General features: G+C 35.2%; 2 protein-coding genes across 2 annotated transcripts; one reads left to right on the top strand and one right to left on the bottom strand.

Moving 5' to 3' along the window:
• Positions 1 to 83: 83 nt before the first annotated feature.
• Positions 84 to 8,520, bottom strand: Hr78 (Hormone-receptor-like in 78). Its single transcript, XM_090115833.1, has 10 exons — positions 8,392 to 8,520; positions 6,702 to 6,851; positions 6,063 to 6,178; positions 5,358 to 5,463; positions 4,757 to 4,867; positions 4,190 to 4,285; positions 2,871 to 3,042; positions 2,204 to 2,390; positions 1,682 to 1,829; positions 84 to 1,319 (listed from the first exon to the last, which is right to left on the bottom strand). The coding sequence occupies exons 1-10, from the start codon at positions 8,513 to 8,515 to the stop codon at positions 1,081 to 1,083; spliced, it is 1,449 nt and encodes a 482-aa protein (XP_089971959.1). The 5' UTR covers positions 8,516 to 8,520; the 3' UTR covers positions 84 to 1,080.
• A 2,230-nt stretch (positions 8,521 to 10,750) lies between these two features.
• LOC149897846 (U3 small nucleolar ribonucleoprotein MPP10) lies at positions 10,751 to 12,699 on the top strand. Its single transcript, XM_090115905.1, has one exon. The coding sequence runs from the start codon at positions 10,870 to 10,872 to the stop codon at positions 12,682 to 12,684; it is 1,815 nt and encodes a 604-aa protein (XP_089972031.1). The 5' UTR covers positions 10,751 to 10,869; the 3' UTR covers positions 12,685 to 12,699.
• Positions 12,700 to 14,424: the final 1,725 nt, after the last annotated feature.

The following is a 14,424-nucleotide window of genomic DNA, read 5'->3' as shown; positions in this document are numbered from 1 at the left end:
ACAGATTTTTTTACATATATTTTTGTGTTGTTTATCCAAAAAATATATAATTATAGGTGATGAAATGAGAAATAAAACTCCAATTTCGATATATCTATTTATTTATTAAACTCCATACAATTAAGTAAAACACAGTTTTAACCATATTTTAGCACGTTGTGGACGGCACAGTTAAGTAATAGCTGCCTATATACCTACTTCATAAACATTACCGTACTTAAAAAGTCTTATTTTTAATTATATTATACAGAACCATAAAAAATTCTTCATATATAAAAATAGCACAGTTTAATATTCAAACGTTTTTATAAATATATTTTAAAAAATGTTTTGTGTGAAACATCCAAAAAATTTTAAACATTTATCAGTAAATTTTTGAAATAATTATTTTCACTAACTTATTTTAATATTATATAGACTACTTATCAGTTTATTTTACAATGTATTTTAATTTAAATTTAAACTTAACATAAAAATGTAGGATACGACATTTATCGCATTTGACATTGAATTTTTAAGTCTGAAAAAAACAGACTTTTTCTAGTAATTCTTATTATGTTCTATACATAATCATCAAAGGATATGATTCTATACAAACAAAAATCGTAATCCAGTAGGGAAGACATAGATCAGACTGTAATTTATTTTATCTTGACAAAATGTGATGTGTGTCAATCATAAATAACATATTAAAAAAAATATATAACTCATTTACTAAAAAAGGCTCCAAATCCTATTCTATAACATCATCTATACATTAAAATATTATAAGCAACTAGACTAACAATAATTGTCTATTAAAAGGTCGTCAAAATATGCGAGTAACGTTATATAAACATTAATTGAACCTTATTGTATAGCAGTAAGGTTCAAAGTCCATTATATCACTCAATAGAAAACTCTGCCCAATACATACTGGGCAGAGTTTTGCTTTAGACATTTTTTTTTTGAAATATCGAGCAATTGTTGACCGTGCAAGTCTAGTTGTTTATTATACGTGAATAACATTAATCACTTATTAGTCCCCCCTCAAGAACACTTCCCAACTTAAACACTCTCTTTCCACCCAAAACCACATTTTCATCGTTCCGCATTCATCAAATACGGTATAATTTCATCCACGCTGACGTCACCAACGAACCCAACAAAGAACACATCCTCTATAAACGACGGAGTAAACGATCGTAGTGCGGCAAGTTGCAACACTAGTGTTAGCGCGCGGGACTCGTCGCCCGTAGAGAGACACGTGGAGCGAAGCGAGCGAAGCGTGGCCGCTTGGAGCGATTGTAGCTTGCGGGATAGCGGCGCAGGCGCGTTATCTGTAGACGGGAATTTGGGTTAATAAAAAAAAGAGCCTTTGTGCTTTGCACACGTGTCAGAAGTGAAACTTCTTTGGCAAGATTTAAAGATACCAAAATCGTCACCTTACTCCATGAAGTGACGGTATCGCCATGAAATTTTATTCCCAACACGCCTAAAAGAAGTTTTATTGCAAAAATTACTGTTCAAAATTTTTTGATCGCTATGTAGAAAATTGTTTATCTGCTTCCATGAGACGGTTATAATAAAACAAGATTGATTAGACATGTAGCGGAGAGCGAAGCGTGTTTAGTTTGAAGCGTGGCAGCTTCTCGGATTTAAAGTTGTGTGTTTAAACCTGTGCCCACACACACACACTCACCCGGCGACAGCAGGCACAGCGCGCGCAGGTGCGCGTGCTCGCGGTCGGACAGGCGCAGGTGCGCGAGGTGCGCCGCCAGCTGCTGCAGCCGCGCCAGCGCCCCGCCCACCTCCGCCACGCGCTCCGACGTGTAGTCGCACGCGCTTATCTGCACACACACATATTAGTCAAACATTGCACAAAGTCCAACAGTGGACGGAAAAAGGCTGAAGAGAGAGAGAGAGCACAAAGTGTTAAAAACATAATCAGTCAGTCTGAAACACAATTTAAGAGTCACAATATGTCAAATGGCGAACCGACATGTTGTATCTGACATATATATCAAACGGGATAAGTAGTAATATGTCAAAAGGTATTGCAACATGTCAAACTGGTACGCAATATATCAAACGGGATCGCAACATCTCAAACGGGATCGCAATTTGTCAAAAGGGGTGGCAATATTTTTTTTTTCAGAAACAAAGATACACAACTATACTATTTAATATTTGTACATATTTTGTAGTCATTATAGGAGCGTACCTCAGGCGCGTGGGGGTCGGGCGCGGGGTCGGGCGCGGGGTCGCGGCGCGCGGCCAGCTCGGCCCGCAGCTGCGCGCCCATCAGCGGCACGAGCGCGTCCAGCCCGAGCGCGGCCCAGTGCTTGCACAGCCCCAGCGTGAACAGCTCCGCCCACGATGCGCGGACCAGGCTCACGCGCACTTCGAAACTAACGAATGGAGATACAAAAATAAATGCCATATTGATACAGATACAGATCAAACAATTATATTAAGTATCTAACTAACTAGATTTCCGCCCTTCATCGGTTTTTTTAAAGGAAACCCCGCATAGTTCCTGTTCCTGTGGGATTTCCGGAATAAAAGTAGCCTATGACTTATTCTGCATCTTCAGCCATATACATATTTCATTGAAATCGGTTCATTAGTATTTGCATGAAAGAATAACAAACATCCAAATATTCAACCATCCATCCATTAATAACATTAGTAGGAAGCAAAAACATGATTTTGTCACTTTAATTCCACCCTCCACTTTTCACAAGTACCCACTAAGGGGAGAGCGGGTGTTACAGTGGTATACTCACGGCATGGCCCTCAGCGCGGGCCTATTCCACTTTTCACAAACACTCGCCTTATTTGACTAGCCGGAAAAGGGGGAGAGGGTATTTTTCCAGTGGTATACTCACGGCATGGCCCTCAAGGCGGGCAGGGCGAGCGCCCAGCGCGCGACCGCAGCGAGCAGCCGCGCGGCGCCCTCGCACGCGGCGTGCAGGCGCAGCGGGGCGGGCGCGGGGCCGCGGGGCAGCGCTAGTGGCAGCTCGATACACTCGGGGCTGTTGAGGATGTCCATTTCTTCTGCTGTTATACAAGTTAGCATGTTAGATTAAAGACAATAGGGTACCCTTGGGGAGGAACTATATTTACGAGAATAATAGATTAAATAATAATAGTTTTAAAAAACTAAAAAACACGCTTTTTGCAAATTGAAAAATGGAATAATTTTATCAAATTAGTGTTTTATCATAGGTCCTCAATAAATCTACAAAGTTTGAACGAAATCTGGCCGTTTAAAGTGTTTCAAAATCACGCCCAAAGAAGTCGGTTACAAACAAACATACAAACATACAAACATACAGGTGAAGCTAATAAAAAGCGTGTAATAACAAAATATTATATGTATAAAAGGATACAATTTACGATGTACGTCACCACCGTTGTACAGCCAGGCACACTACGTCGCCATAAAATACTTGTTTCATATTATAACGAACAATTCTCGCGTTATGTAAAAACCGCGGCGTTATTATGAATATCACAATTAAATTTAAAACAATTAGAAGCAACCAAAACTTCCCGAGAAGTGCTTTTGATAATCCGTAACAAATTAAATAAATCGCGATCCGCGCGTGACTGCTACCAATGCAAAATCTCGAGTCCCACGAACGAATGCCGAAAGCAGAAAAAAAAAATGAATGCGAATGCCGCTCCCGTCTGCCAATTGAATATATCGCGTCACACGCTACCCTCAACATTAATTATTATTTTATTTCTACCTATTCCGAACAATAATAAAATGAGATAAATAAAAAGTTCATTTATTTGCCTTCACAACTTAAACTATAACAAACGAACTGAATATGTAAGTATGTAGCATTTTTATTGTGATATATGACAGATAACACGTTTATTAATACAAGAAATACGGAATAGAATTTTGTAGTCATATTTGCAAGATTTAGAGAAATAACATTATGGATCAATTGAAATATAATATTTATGCAATTTTGGAAACGAATTTTTTAATTGAATTTAGGGATGCGCTAAATATACCGACGTTATCACATACTTTTTCGTTGTAAGCTGAACACATTCGGTGCAATGACGAGTGTTGAGCGTAGTTTGTACGACAAAAGGGAAGACTAAACGTTTTCATGTTAGTGGGACGGCTGAATGGCCTTGGTACATGTATGCTAATTTTTCCCAATAGATTTATTTATACACAAACCTTCACTCTGTTGCGTGTCAGCTGCGTGTAGAGACGCCATGGGCACGTCCGGTGGTGTCGCACCGTACGCATTTTGCAGGTATTCGTTTATTGCACCTGTGCACAAAATTACACATTATTTAACATTTATTTTTCAACTAGAGGTCCGCACCGGCTTCGCCCGTGGTACATATTTCGCAATAAAAGGTAGCCTATGTCCTTTCTCGGGTATCAAAATATCTCCATACCAAATTTCATGCAAATTGGTTCAGTAGTTTAGGCGTGATTGAGTGACAGACAGACAGAGTTACTTTCGCATTTATAATATTAGTATGGATAAATGAGCATATGTTTTCGAAGTGAAACTTCTTTAGGCGCGTTTAGAGTAAAATTTCAAGGTCCGGTCACCATCACGTCTTGGAGTAAGGCGACGATTTTGGTATCTTTTAATCTTGCCAAAGAAGTTTCACTTTTGACGCGTGTGCTCTGCACACACGCTTATTATTAAGTTGCGATCCTTTTTTGAGAACACAACTAAAATACTTAAAAAATCTTATAAATGTGTATAAATAAGCATGTATATCTTACCAAACTGCCCCATTTTGAACAAATTCTTAGCTAGTTGTGTTTGCAGCATAAGTTGCTGACGCCTCGCGCCTTCCACGTCACCTGCACCGGCGCCGAGGTACGGAGATACGGCTAGACGTACACACATACAACTTATTATTATATAAATATAAACTATTATTTAAAAAATGGTAATACGCTTTATAAAGCTAAGCTATGAAATGGAAAAAATATGTTTTATTTTTGTTAAGCCATTTTTTATTTTAGAAAGAGATAGCAATGGTTTTTTAAATGAAAAGTTTTTTTTTGAGAAAATAATAATTGAGAAGTGATCCTTTTTTTGTGTAAAAATATCAAAAATATTACAGCAAGCATTTTTGAAAATATTAAAAAAGTCTTATAGAATTTATTTTCAAAAATTAACAGTAAACTAGCGGTCCGCCCCGACTTCGCCCGTGTTACCTAGATGTTTAAACTATCCTATCTCTCAAGTTGGATCGAACTGCACATGGTGTGCGAATTTTATTATAATCGGTTAAGTGGTTTAGGAGTCCATTGAGGACAAACATTGTGACACGAGTTTTGTATATATTAAGAAGATTGAAGGAAATATGGCACATACCTGGGTTTCCTTTATTAAATGCAACAGCAGCTGCGAGTGCAAAATTCAGAGCGGGCGCCGGAGACACCGCTCCGAAGGCCTCGCTTGCTTCTTCCTTGGGTGTTATCTAGAAAAGATCATGGAACTTATTTTTTGAAGTGAAACTTCTTTATCGGGGTTGGAAAAAAATTTAGTGTAACATTTTTTCGTTACGCGTGACATTTTTCCGTTACAGGCCATCTTTTTCTTATCCCTACCACGCGTGATTCAACGTATTTCTGTAAAGTTGCATACATGAAGTAGATTATTTTTTGAAGAATGAGGTCATATAAAGAAGTTTCACTTCTTACGTGTGTACACTAGTACACGCACACATTTTTTTTGTTATTGAAGTAACTTTAAGAAAACGTTTGAATAAGTAGCGTTCTTTTGTGTTTGGAAAATATTGAACATGTTTAAGTTTTTACGCAGTAGAAATAAAATGCTGCTTTATATTTTTTTTTTAGTTTATGTAAATTGCAAATGATCCACAAATGTGGATTGTTTTGATTACCTGGTATACAATTAATATAAAGAATATGTGATTAATAGAAATTAATACATAATATTTAGTTAATTTAAAACTATGTATACCCGAGATAATTTGTATCAGTACATGCATGTATGTAATGTAAGTATGCTTGTGTTAGAGTGTAATATATATGCTACTAATAACAAAAATCTCACCTGTCCCTGACTATGATTAGCGAGTCCCAATAATTTCGAGTAGGCCGCCTGTCTCTCGTGCGCCTCCCGCTCGCCCTTCGCCTTCTCAACGATCGGCTTGCGCTCGTGTTGGACCGCTGTGCGAGACAGAGCAAGAATTACTGCTCGGTTTGTTGTCTCTTACCGATAACTTGCTTAGGGACATTCATTTTGGACATTTTTTTTAAAAGAAAAAATTGTATAGGGCAAGAATTACTGCTTCATTTGTTGTTTCTTACTGATTGTGTGCCTGGTCTCTTTTACAGACGAATTTGAAACAAGAAAAATAGGCATAATATATTATATAATAGATAAGACAGGAATCACTGCTTGGTTGTCTCTTATTGAAAATTTGCTTAGGGACACTTATTTGAAAGTAATTTTTAGGCTATAAACAAGCATAGTTGGACAAGGCAAGAATTATTCCTTGGTTTGTTATCTCTTATTGATTGTATTCTTTGTTTCAAATAAGATAAATAGGATAGGGCAAGGATGACTGCTTGATTTATTGTATTTTACCAGTGCTATTATTAATTCTAATTGCAATGAGAAATCATACATTAAAAATACCTTTATTTGAAATCAAATGATATGTATATTCATAACCTATCTAATACTCACAGTCGCTCCGCATACCGCACGCTAGACACTTCTGCAGTCTACAGTACTGACACCTGTTCCTGTGGTGCTTCGTCACCTCGCAGTTCATACTGCCGCGGCACTGGTAGCCGAGCTTCTTGCGGATTGAACGCTTGAAGAAACCCTTGCAGCCTGTGTTGTGAATGTATAGAGGGTTATGTGTTTACCTTTAGGGATGCTTTTAAGCAATAGTAACGCTTCAAGCTTCAGACTAAATGAAGCAATATGATTAGTTATTTACAAACATTTCTATACTAATATTATAAAGAGGAAAAGTTTGTAATTATGTATGTATGTATGTATGGTTTTCACGCATAAACCTCTCAACCGATTTTGATGAAATTTGGCACAGACAATCTTTAGACCCTGAGAAAGAACATAGGCTACTTTTTATTGCGAAATATGTACCACGGACGAAGCCGGGGCGGACCGCTAGTAAGGAATATGTTTGCAAATTATGGTGCAAAAGCGCGCTAAGAGTCATTGCGTTTGGTTTCTTGTCTGTTACATTACGCTTATGGGATATTTTAATGAACAGATTTACTTTTTTTTTAAAACATGGGATCTACACTTAAAAATAAGATTAATTTGCCAATTTTATAACTTTTGCTTGTTAAGGTTATTTCTAAACAACAAAGGTAAGTGATGGCATGACACAGAGGCGGCTCGTGACAAAATTTTATGGGTGTTCACTTGAAATAAAACACTGAAAATACATGGTGTAAAGCAGTACATTTATCAAAAAAATTACTTATAAAGGAAATACCTACATACGTCTTTCTTTTTGGTGTGCAAAAATATCTATAACTTAAAGCGACAAGACATTCGTAAATATCTGTTGTTGCTTTCATCACAACCACACAACCACGGTTTTTTTTACATATTGTTCAGATTTAAACACACCACGCGTATATGTTTTCGTTTTTGTCGTACATTTTTGCGTAAGATCAAGTTCAGGCCGTGGCGGTCCCTTAGCTTTACATTCAAGCCGAATTTGTAACGTTTTATCACACTTTTTAATGAACGCCACATTATAATTATTGTTCATTTTAACACTCACAAGTAATACTGATAAGTACAGGCTATTTCAAGACGTATTTTATAATTTTAATTAGAAAATTGCATGAATCGCGCGCGTGCATTGAAGTTGACTCGAGAGTCGAGTGTTTGTTTATATTATAGACGTAGCAACTGGCAACGTCGCAATCGCTGTCCTGCCGGGCGGTAAAAACGAACCGGCAACGTTTGCGGGTGCGGCGCTCCGAATTTTGCTACTTTTCCATAGAAAATCTTTTGTTTCACGCGCAGGGCTCTGGCAAAACCCTCTCTTTCACTCCTATTGGATTTCGTATTAGGAAATGTACTAAATCTTTTTTCATTGGAGCGCAATCGTGAGCGCTCCGCTTCGCGCGTTACATAATACAGTAGGTATTATACAGGTGTATGGGATGATGGAATGATGGATATATTCATGGGTATTAACAGTAGTTTTAAAGATTACGATTGATTTTAAATAGTAATAATTAATGTTAATAATTAAATTAAGGAGTATGATTTTATTATAATTATTTATGGGAGTTCACTGCACCAGCGCTCCTTAGGGCGAGCCGCCTCTGGCATGACATACTAGAGATTCTTTACTTCTTTTTTTTAATGCTTCTTATATAATTACCTTCACAGCTGATGGCACCATAATGTCGTCCAGACGCCCTGTCACCACAGACTATACACAGCTCCAGGCCTCCAACCTCATTCCCTGTGTTGTATTTCATCTCCATCTGATCTTGGGCATCCATTTTGACTGTAAATAAAGTAATAAAGAAATAATAATAATAAAATTGTTTTTGTTGAATTAAATGTATGGATGAAATAGATCCGTTACAAAAATAAAAAGAATAGATGTGTGGTAAATGTTGATGAGTATTCATTTATGATGTTAAAATGCAATGTGTTACTTTTAAGCAAAGCATCTCACCTCTAATAAGCAGGTATGCATTTGTGTAAGATACAAATTATGAATCAACTTGCATCTAATACATGCCTGGTTTAGAGCTAGCGCGCACGAACAACTTTGTCTCCGCAACTATTTTGTCTCTCCACCTATGGGCTAGTATGAAAGTGCGCGCATGTAGCACCGCAACTCCCCATAGAGTTGATGGGAGAGACAAAATAGTTGCGGAGACAAAAGTTGCTCTTGCGCGCTAGTTCTTATATTTTTAATTATGTCAATTTTATGTTGAGGTTTCTATTTAGGTGATTCATTGACTTTGCAAACATATAAAACAAAATTAATTTATTATGTATTCAGTATAGTTTTTTATAATTATTAGGTAGGTATGTATTAAATATTACATGATTAATTTACCTATAGATAAGCTTTATTTACACTAGAAATAGTTAGTTTTAAACTAGTTTATTTTATACAAATAAAACCATATATATTAATTTATTTAAAAATTGAATCATTATATCATTACAAACGTTTAACTAGTTATAATGTTTTGATTACAAACAAAATTTTATATACTTAATATATTTTTGTATTAAAAAAATAATCTTTGTCACAAAATGATTTAAAAAAATATTACGTATGCTATAATTAGACGACATGGGTGCACTAGAAACACATGTGAAGGAAATGAATCGAAACGAACCTTTCACTTTAAAGGCACAAGTAAAAACACTTTATTTAAAGGAAGTAAGCATACACAACTAGACAAGTATCATTCCAGTCACATATAGAGGGGCAATTTCAATGTTACTTCATGTGGAAAACGCGTAGGATAATACACGGTTTGGGAACACAATGTTAAACAGTTACCTCAGTTATTTACCTGTTGTAGCAGCAAAAAATATGTGGGCAGCTTCTCAAGCTAACACGGTCTAGTTATAAGAAATTACCGTTATTTGTTACGGACATAACTTTATCTTTATTATTTCTGAATAAAAAGCAACACAATACTAATTATTAATTACGATTACAAAGTACAAACAATTCACGTCCACAAAAATCACAGACAAAATTGAGAAATGAAATGAACACGAAAATGTCAATTTACAAGTCACAGTAGCAATTTGGCAAATGCAAGGAATTTAACCACAGATTATAAATATCTTTTTTTATACTATCGTTTTAACTAATACTACAAGCACTTAATATTTGTTGTTTTCTATTTAAATATGATTAAAAATTTATGAGTAAACCATTTTCTTGCCTAATTTTTGATTTCTCGAATACGAACAATAGGCATGACGAAAGATTTTCAAAACCTCTTCCATAATGTGTGTATACGTTTATTAAACAAGAAAAACCCTATATTTCGCTAATATACTTAAATTTAACGAAGATAAAAGCTATTTTTCAAAAAATATTTATTAACTGTGCCAAAACAGCTCACAGGTGTCATGGCGTAGGCGTGACGTCACTATTACGTAAATACGTAATTATCTGTATGCATAGCGAAGCAAAATTAAACAAATATTTAATTATTAAGTATTATAGAATCTAATTTCAAAGTTTATAAGTGGTGTGCAGTATTGCAATGTGAATCTACATAAAAATAATACCCAAAAAAAGTATTAAAGAGAAAATAATATGAAATGATTGTATAAATTGGACGGAGAGAAACCCGAACCATATATTCGTGAATTCGCAATTATATTTCTGTTCTGAGTCGATAAAGCATACGTTAAAAAATAGAAAATAAATAAAAATGCGTATTCTCAACATATTCATAACAACAAAATATACCTGACGCGAAGCTGTTTAGATAGACGTGACGTCACGCGTGTTTTAGTCAAGATGGCCGACTGCAGAATTTCAATGTTTTATTTTATTGATAATCTCATTAATCTTAATGTTTTTACTATTTCTAAGTGACTATTTTTAATTTATTTATTATAAATTTTCCCTTAAAAACACTAATTCGATAATTTATGAATACTGTCGTCATGCCTATTTTTGGCTGTTGACGTTTGACATGTTTCATCAACCTTGTCACTTGTCAGATGTCATGCATTATCAATTTTGACATTATCAACTTAGTGTCGAACACACGTGTATTTAAAGTATGTTGTTACAAAAATAATAATTATTTTAGAATTTGAGTAGTTAAAGCTTTGAAATCCCTTTAATATAAAACTTTCAGATATGGAGTCAGTTCAAATGGAAAAGATAATAGAACAATTCAACGATTTGACCGCCAAACCAGTGAAATATCTAGCTGTACAAAACGAAATCAAGGATGATATTAAAACCTTGATTAAAACTGTATATGATTACACAAAGAAGGAGGAGACGTTAAATAAAAAGAAGAAGAACAGTGCCTTGAAAGAATTGATCGTAGATGATTTCGACGAAGAACAAATTTGGCAGCAAATTGAATTACAAAACACAGAGTGTTGGGATCAATTGGTGTGGGATGTTGCGAATTGTCTGTCGAATAAAAAGGACTTAACTTTCCCTGTTCAAATAGGTGAACCAGTTAAAGAAATACCTAAAAAACAAAGAAAAAATGCATCTGAACCCATTGTATCTAGTGAAGTTAAAAATACAGTTAATCCTAAGAATAAAAGGTCTGAAATAAAAAGTGTGAGTCCAAAATTAAACAAGAAATCATCGAAACATTCATCCATAGTAGATGATCAATTCTTTAAATTGAAAGATATGGAACAATTTTTAATAAATGAAGAGAAGATGGAAGAAAAAGGCAAAAAGAAAGACGATGATGAAGAATCAATAGACTTGTTTGAAGATTTTGATGATGATGACGATGATGAGGAAAATGGTAATGAAATGATGTACAAAGATTTCTTTAATGATGAAAATGAAGATGAAATTGCCAATGATACAGCTGGAGATGATGAAATTAATCAGAGTACCAATGATGTAGATGAGGATGAAGATGTTGGTGACGTTAGTGATGAAATGGAGGAAATGGATGAAGATATTGAAGCAGAGAGTGGTGAAGAGGAACCAGAAAAAGGAAAGGAAAAGAAGGTTCGATTTGCTGGTTTACAACCAGACAGTGCATCAGAGAGTGATTCAGACAATAGTGATGTAGAAACTCCAAAAACAAATGTGAATATAGATAAAAATGAAAAGAAATCTGAATTTGAATTGAGACAGGAGAGACTAAAGCAACAGATTTCAAAACTAGAAGAGAAAAACATAACAGAGGCACCTTGGCAATTGAAAGGAGAAGTTAATGCTACAAAGCGGCCACAGAACTCGCTACTTCAAGAAGTTCTAGACTTTGATCTAACAACTCGACCAGCACCTATTATAACAGAACAAACTACTGTTACTCTAGAAGGTCTAATTCAACAGAGAATAAAAGACAAAGCCTGGGACGATGTTGTTAAAAAAGAGAAACCAGTAGATGACCAACTAACATTTAAGAAGACAGAAGTATTGGACCATGCTAAAAGTAAACAAAGTTTAGCACAAGTATATGAAGCGGAATACTTGAAACAGAAGCAAGCAGCATCAGGGGAGAAGGTGGAAGAAGAGGAACCAGAGAGTCATAAAGAAATACGAGATTCTATGACTAAGTTGTTTGCTAAACTGGATGCTCTATGCCATTATCATTACACGCCAAGAGCACCGCAAGCTGAAGTCAAGATAGTCAGTAATACACCAGCTATTTCTATGGAGGAAGTAGCACCAGTAGCAACAAGTGATGCTGCTTTATTAGCTCCGGAAGAAGTCAAGAAGAAACAGAAGGGAGACCTAATGAGTAAGGAGGAGAGAACTAAAACGGATAAGAATAGAGAGAGAAGGAAAAAGAAGAAGTTGCAGCAAAAGAAGGGAGGTCAAGTTATGAAGGTGACAGATCACCGGAATACAAGCAAGGGTGTAGAGGCAAATGATAAATCATTGAAGACGTCGAAGGCATTCTTCCAGCAATTAAATGATGATGCGAAAAGCATAATTAAAAGTAAAAATGTTAATAAAAAGAAATAAATTGTTTTGTGTGTATGTTTTGTATTTTCATTCTTATTCTCCAGTTTATAAGTTCCTTTCCAGATATTATTATAGGGGCATTTCACGCGAAGCGGACACAAATTTCAGGGTGAAGTTTCACATTTCGGTTATATTCTAGTGTGTTACACCTGCCCCCCTAGTCAAGTGGCTTTTTGTTAGCGTAGCGTTCAATAGAATAGACTACAAATGTATGAGATTGACGTAGGCTGTAGATAAACGTATCTACACGTTACGTCAATCTCATACTTTCGTAGTCTATTCTATTGAACGCTACGCTAACAGAAAGCCACTTGACTAGGGGGGCTGTATACAATCCTTATATTTTTGCATTTAGAAGCTTAGTTTTCGAATGTAATTATCAGTTCAAGAAAAGTAATTTTTAAATAAATTGATGACTGAATTGAAACATACTAAAATATAACCGAAATCTGAAACCTCACTCTGAAATCTGTGTCTGCTGCACGTGAAATGCCCCAGGTATTATAATAGGTAGTTACTACTAGGATATGAATTATGAATGTATATGTAGTAGGTTGTAGATTATATTTTAGATGCATAGGTACAAATTCTGTCTACTCATGACCTACTATCGGACAAGTGACGCGTTTGCCTTTAGTACCATGGTACAGATCGATTATTTCATACCAAATTGGCTTACATATTTCCACTATTTAACGACGCATTTTTTACATTTAAGAATTACAGCTTTTATTATTTACATTCCCTTTTTTATACACCTACATAAATCCTATTCGTAAAAAAAATATATTACAATTAATTCTATTGACTGCATTCTATTTAATAACTTCAATTTAAGTAGTATGTGCACGTTTATTGTTTTCCTAACAGTTCCCGTCTACATATTACGATACAAAAAGCTGTAAAAATAGGAAACAGAAACTAGTTAATACTCTAATAAAATGAACTGCCAGTGTTGAAATAAAAAGTAGGGACCAAAATTAAAATAACCTCGCGCCTGCGAAAAAACGAAACGCAATAGCGCTTTTGTAATATTTGGCTAAAAGTCTCGGCTTTGCGCGGGAATGTTTTAAGTTACCTTATAAACACAGCGTGCTGTTTTAATTAAAATATTCCTTTCACATATTGTAATATGTAGTATGTGGTAATTATATCAAAATGTGATATGGTAATGCTATTTTATGCATGACATTTGAAATTGCAACTGCTTTCATTTTGGGATAAGATCATTGTTATTTACAAAACCGTTGGAGTACCGACACGTATTTTTATTATTATATATATCTGGAGATACATATGTTTTTAAATAAATATGCATCAAAAGTGACTTATTATGTTTAATGATGGAAAAAAAAAACTAGAATCATATAAGTAAGTACTTAGGTACTTAAAACTTTTAACTTGCAGAATTTCAAGACATAATGCACATTTATTATTCAGTCATGCCAAAACTAGGTAGTACTAGTCTATGGTAGTACTCAACAGATTTTGATGAAACTTGGCTTTGTTAAAGTTTACTATTTACCACATAAAGCATATTATTATGGTTCGCAGCTGCAACTGCGAGGCTGGAACCAAAGCCATTAAATACGTAAATATTATCATTCTTAGCATTCATAATTATCTAAAATCGTACAGTTCATGAAAAGTTTATTAATCTGCATGGATATTGTTAATATATAATAGCGGTGCGGTGCGGCAGCGGCGCGACTGCGATGCGACTGTAATCCGCGACGCAAC

The sequence above is a fragment of the Colias eurytheme genome, chromosome 24, assembly GCF_061535395.1.
Source record: "Colias eurytheme isolate Ceu_HAF_F1 chromosome 24, ilColEury1 Martin Lab GWU primary, whole genome shotgun sequence".
Classification (NCBI taxonomy): domain Eukaryota; kingdom Metazoa; phylum Arthropoda; class Insecta; order Lepidoptera; family Pieridae; genus Colias; species Colias eurytheme.
This window is presented reverse-complemented; position numbering and strand designations above follow the sequence as displayed.

Coding starts and splice junctions, on each gene's coding strand:
- Hr78 (XM_090115833.1), bottom strand. CDS start 8,515: ATGGATGCCCAAGATCAGATGGAGATGAAATACAACACAGGGAATGAG. Junction 4,868..5,357: donor ATTTAATAAAGGAAACCCAG/GTATGTGCCATA, acceptor GTGTACGTCTAG/CCGTATCTCCGTACCTCGGC. Junction 1,320..1,681: donor GCTGTGCCTGCTGTCGCCGG/GTGAGTGTGTGT, acceptor TCCCGTCTACAG/ATAACGCGCCTGCGCCGCTA.
- LOC149897846 (XM_090115905.1), top strand. CDS start 10,870: ATGGAGTCAGTTCAAATGGAAAAGATAATAGAACAATTCAACGATTTG.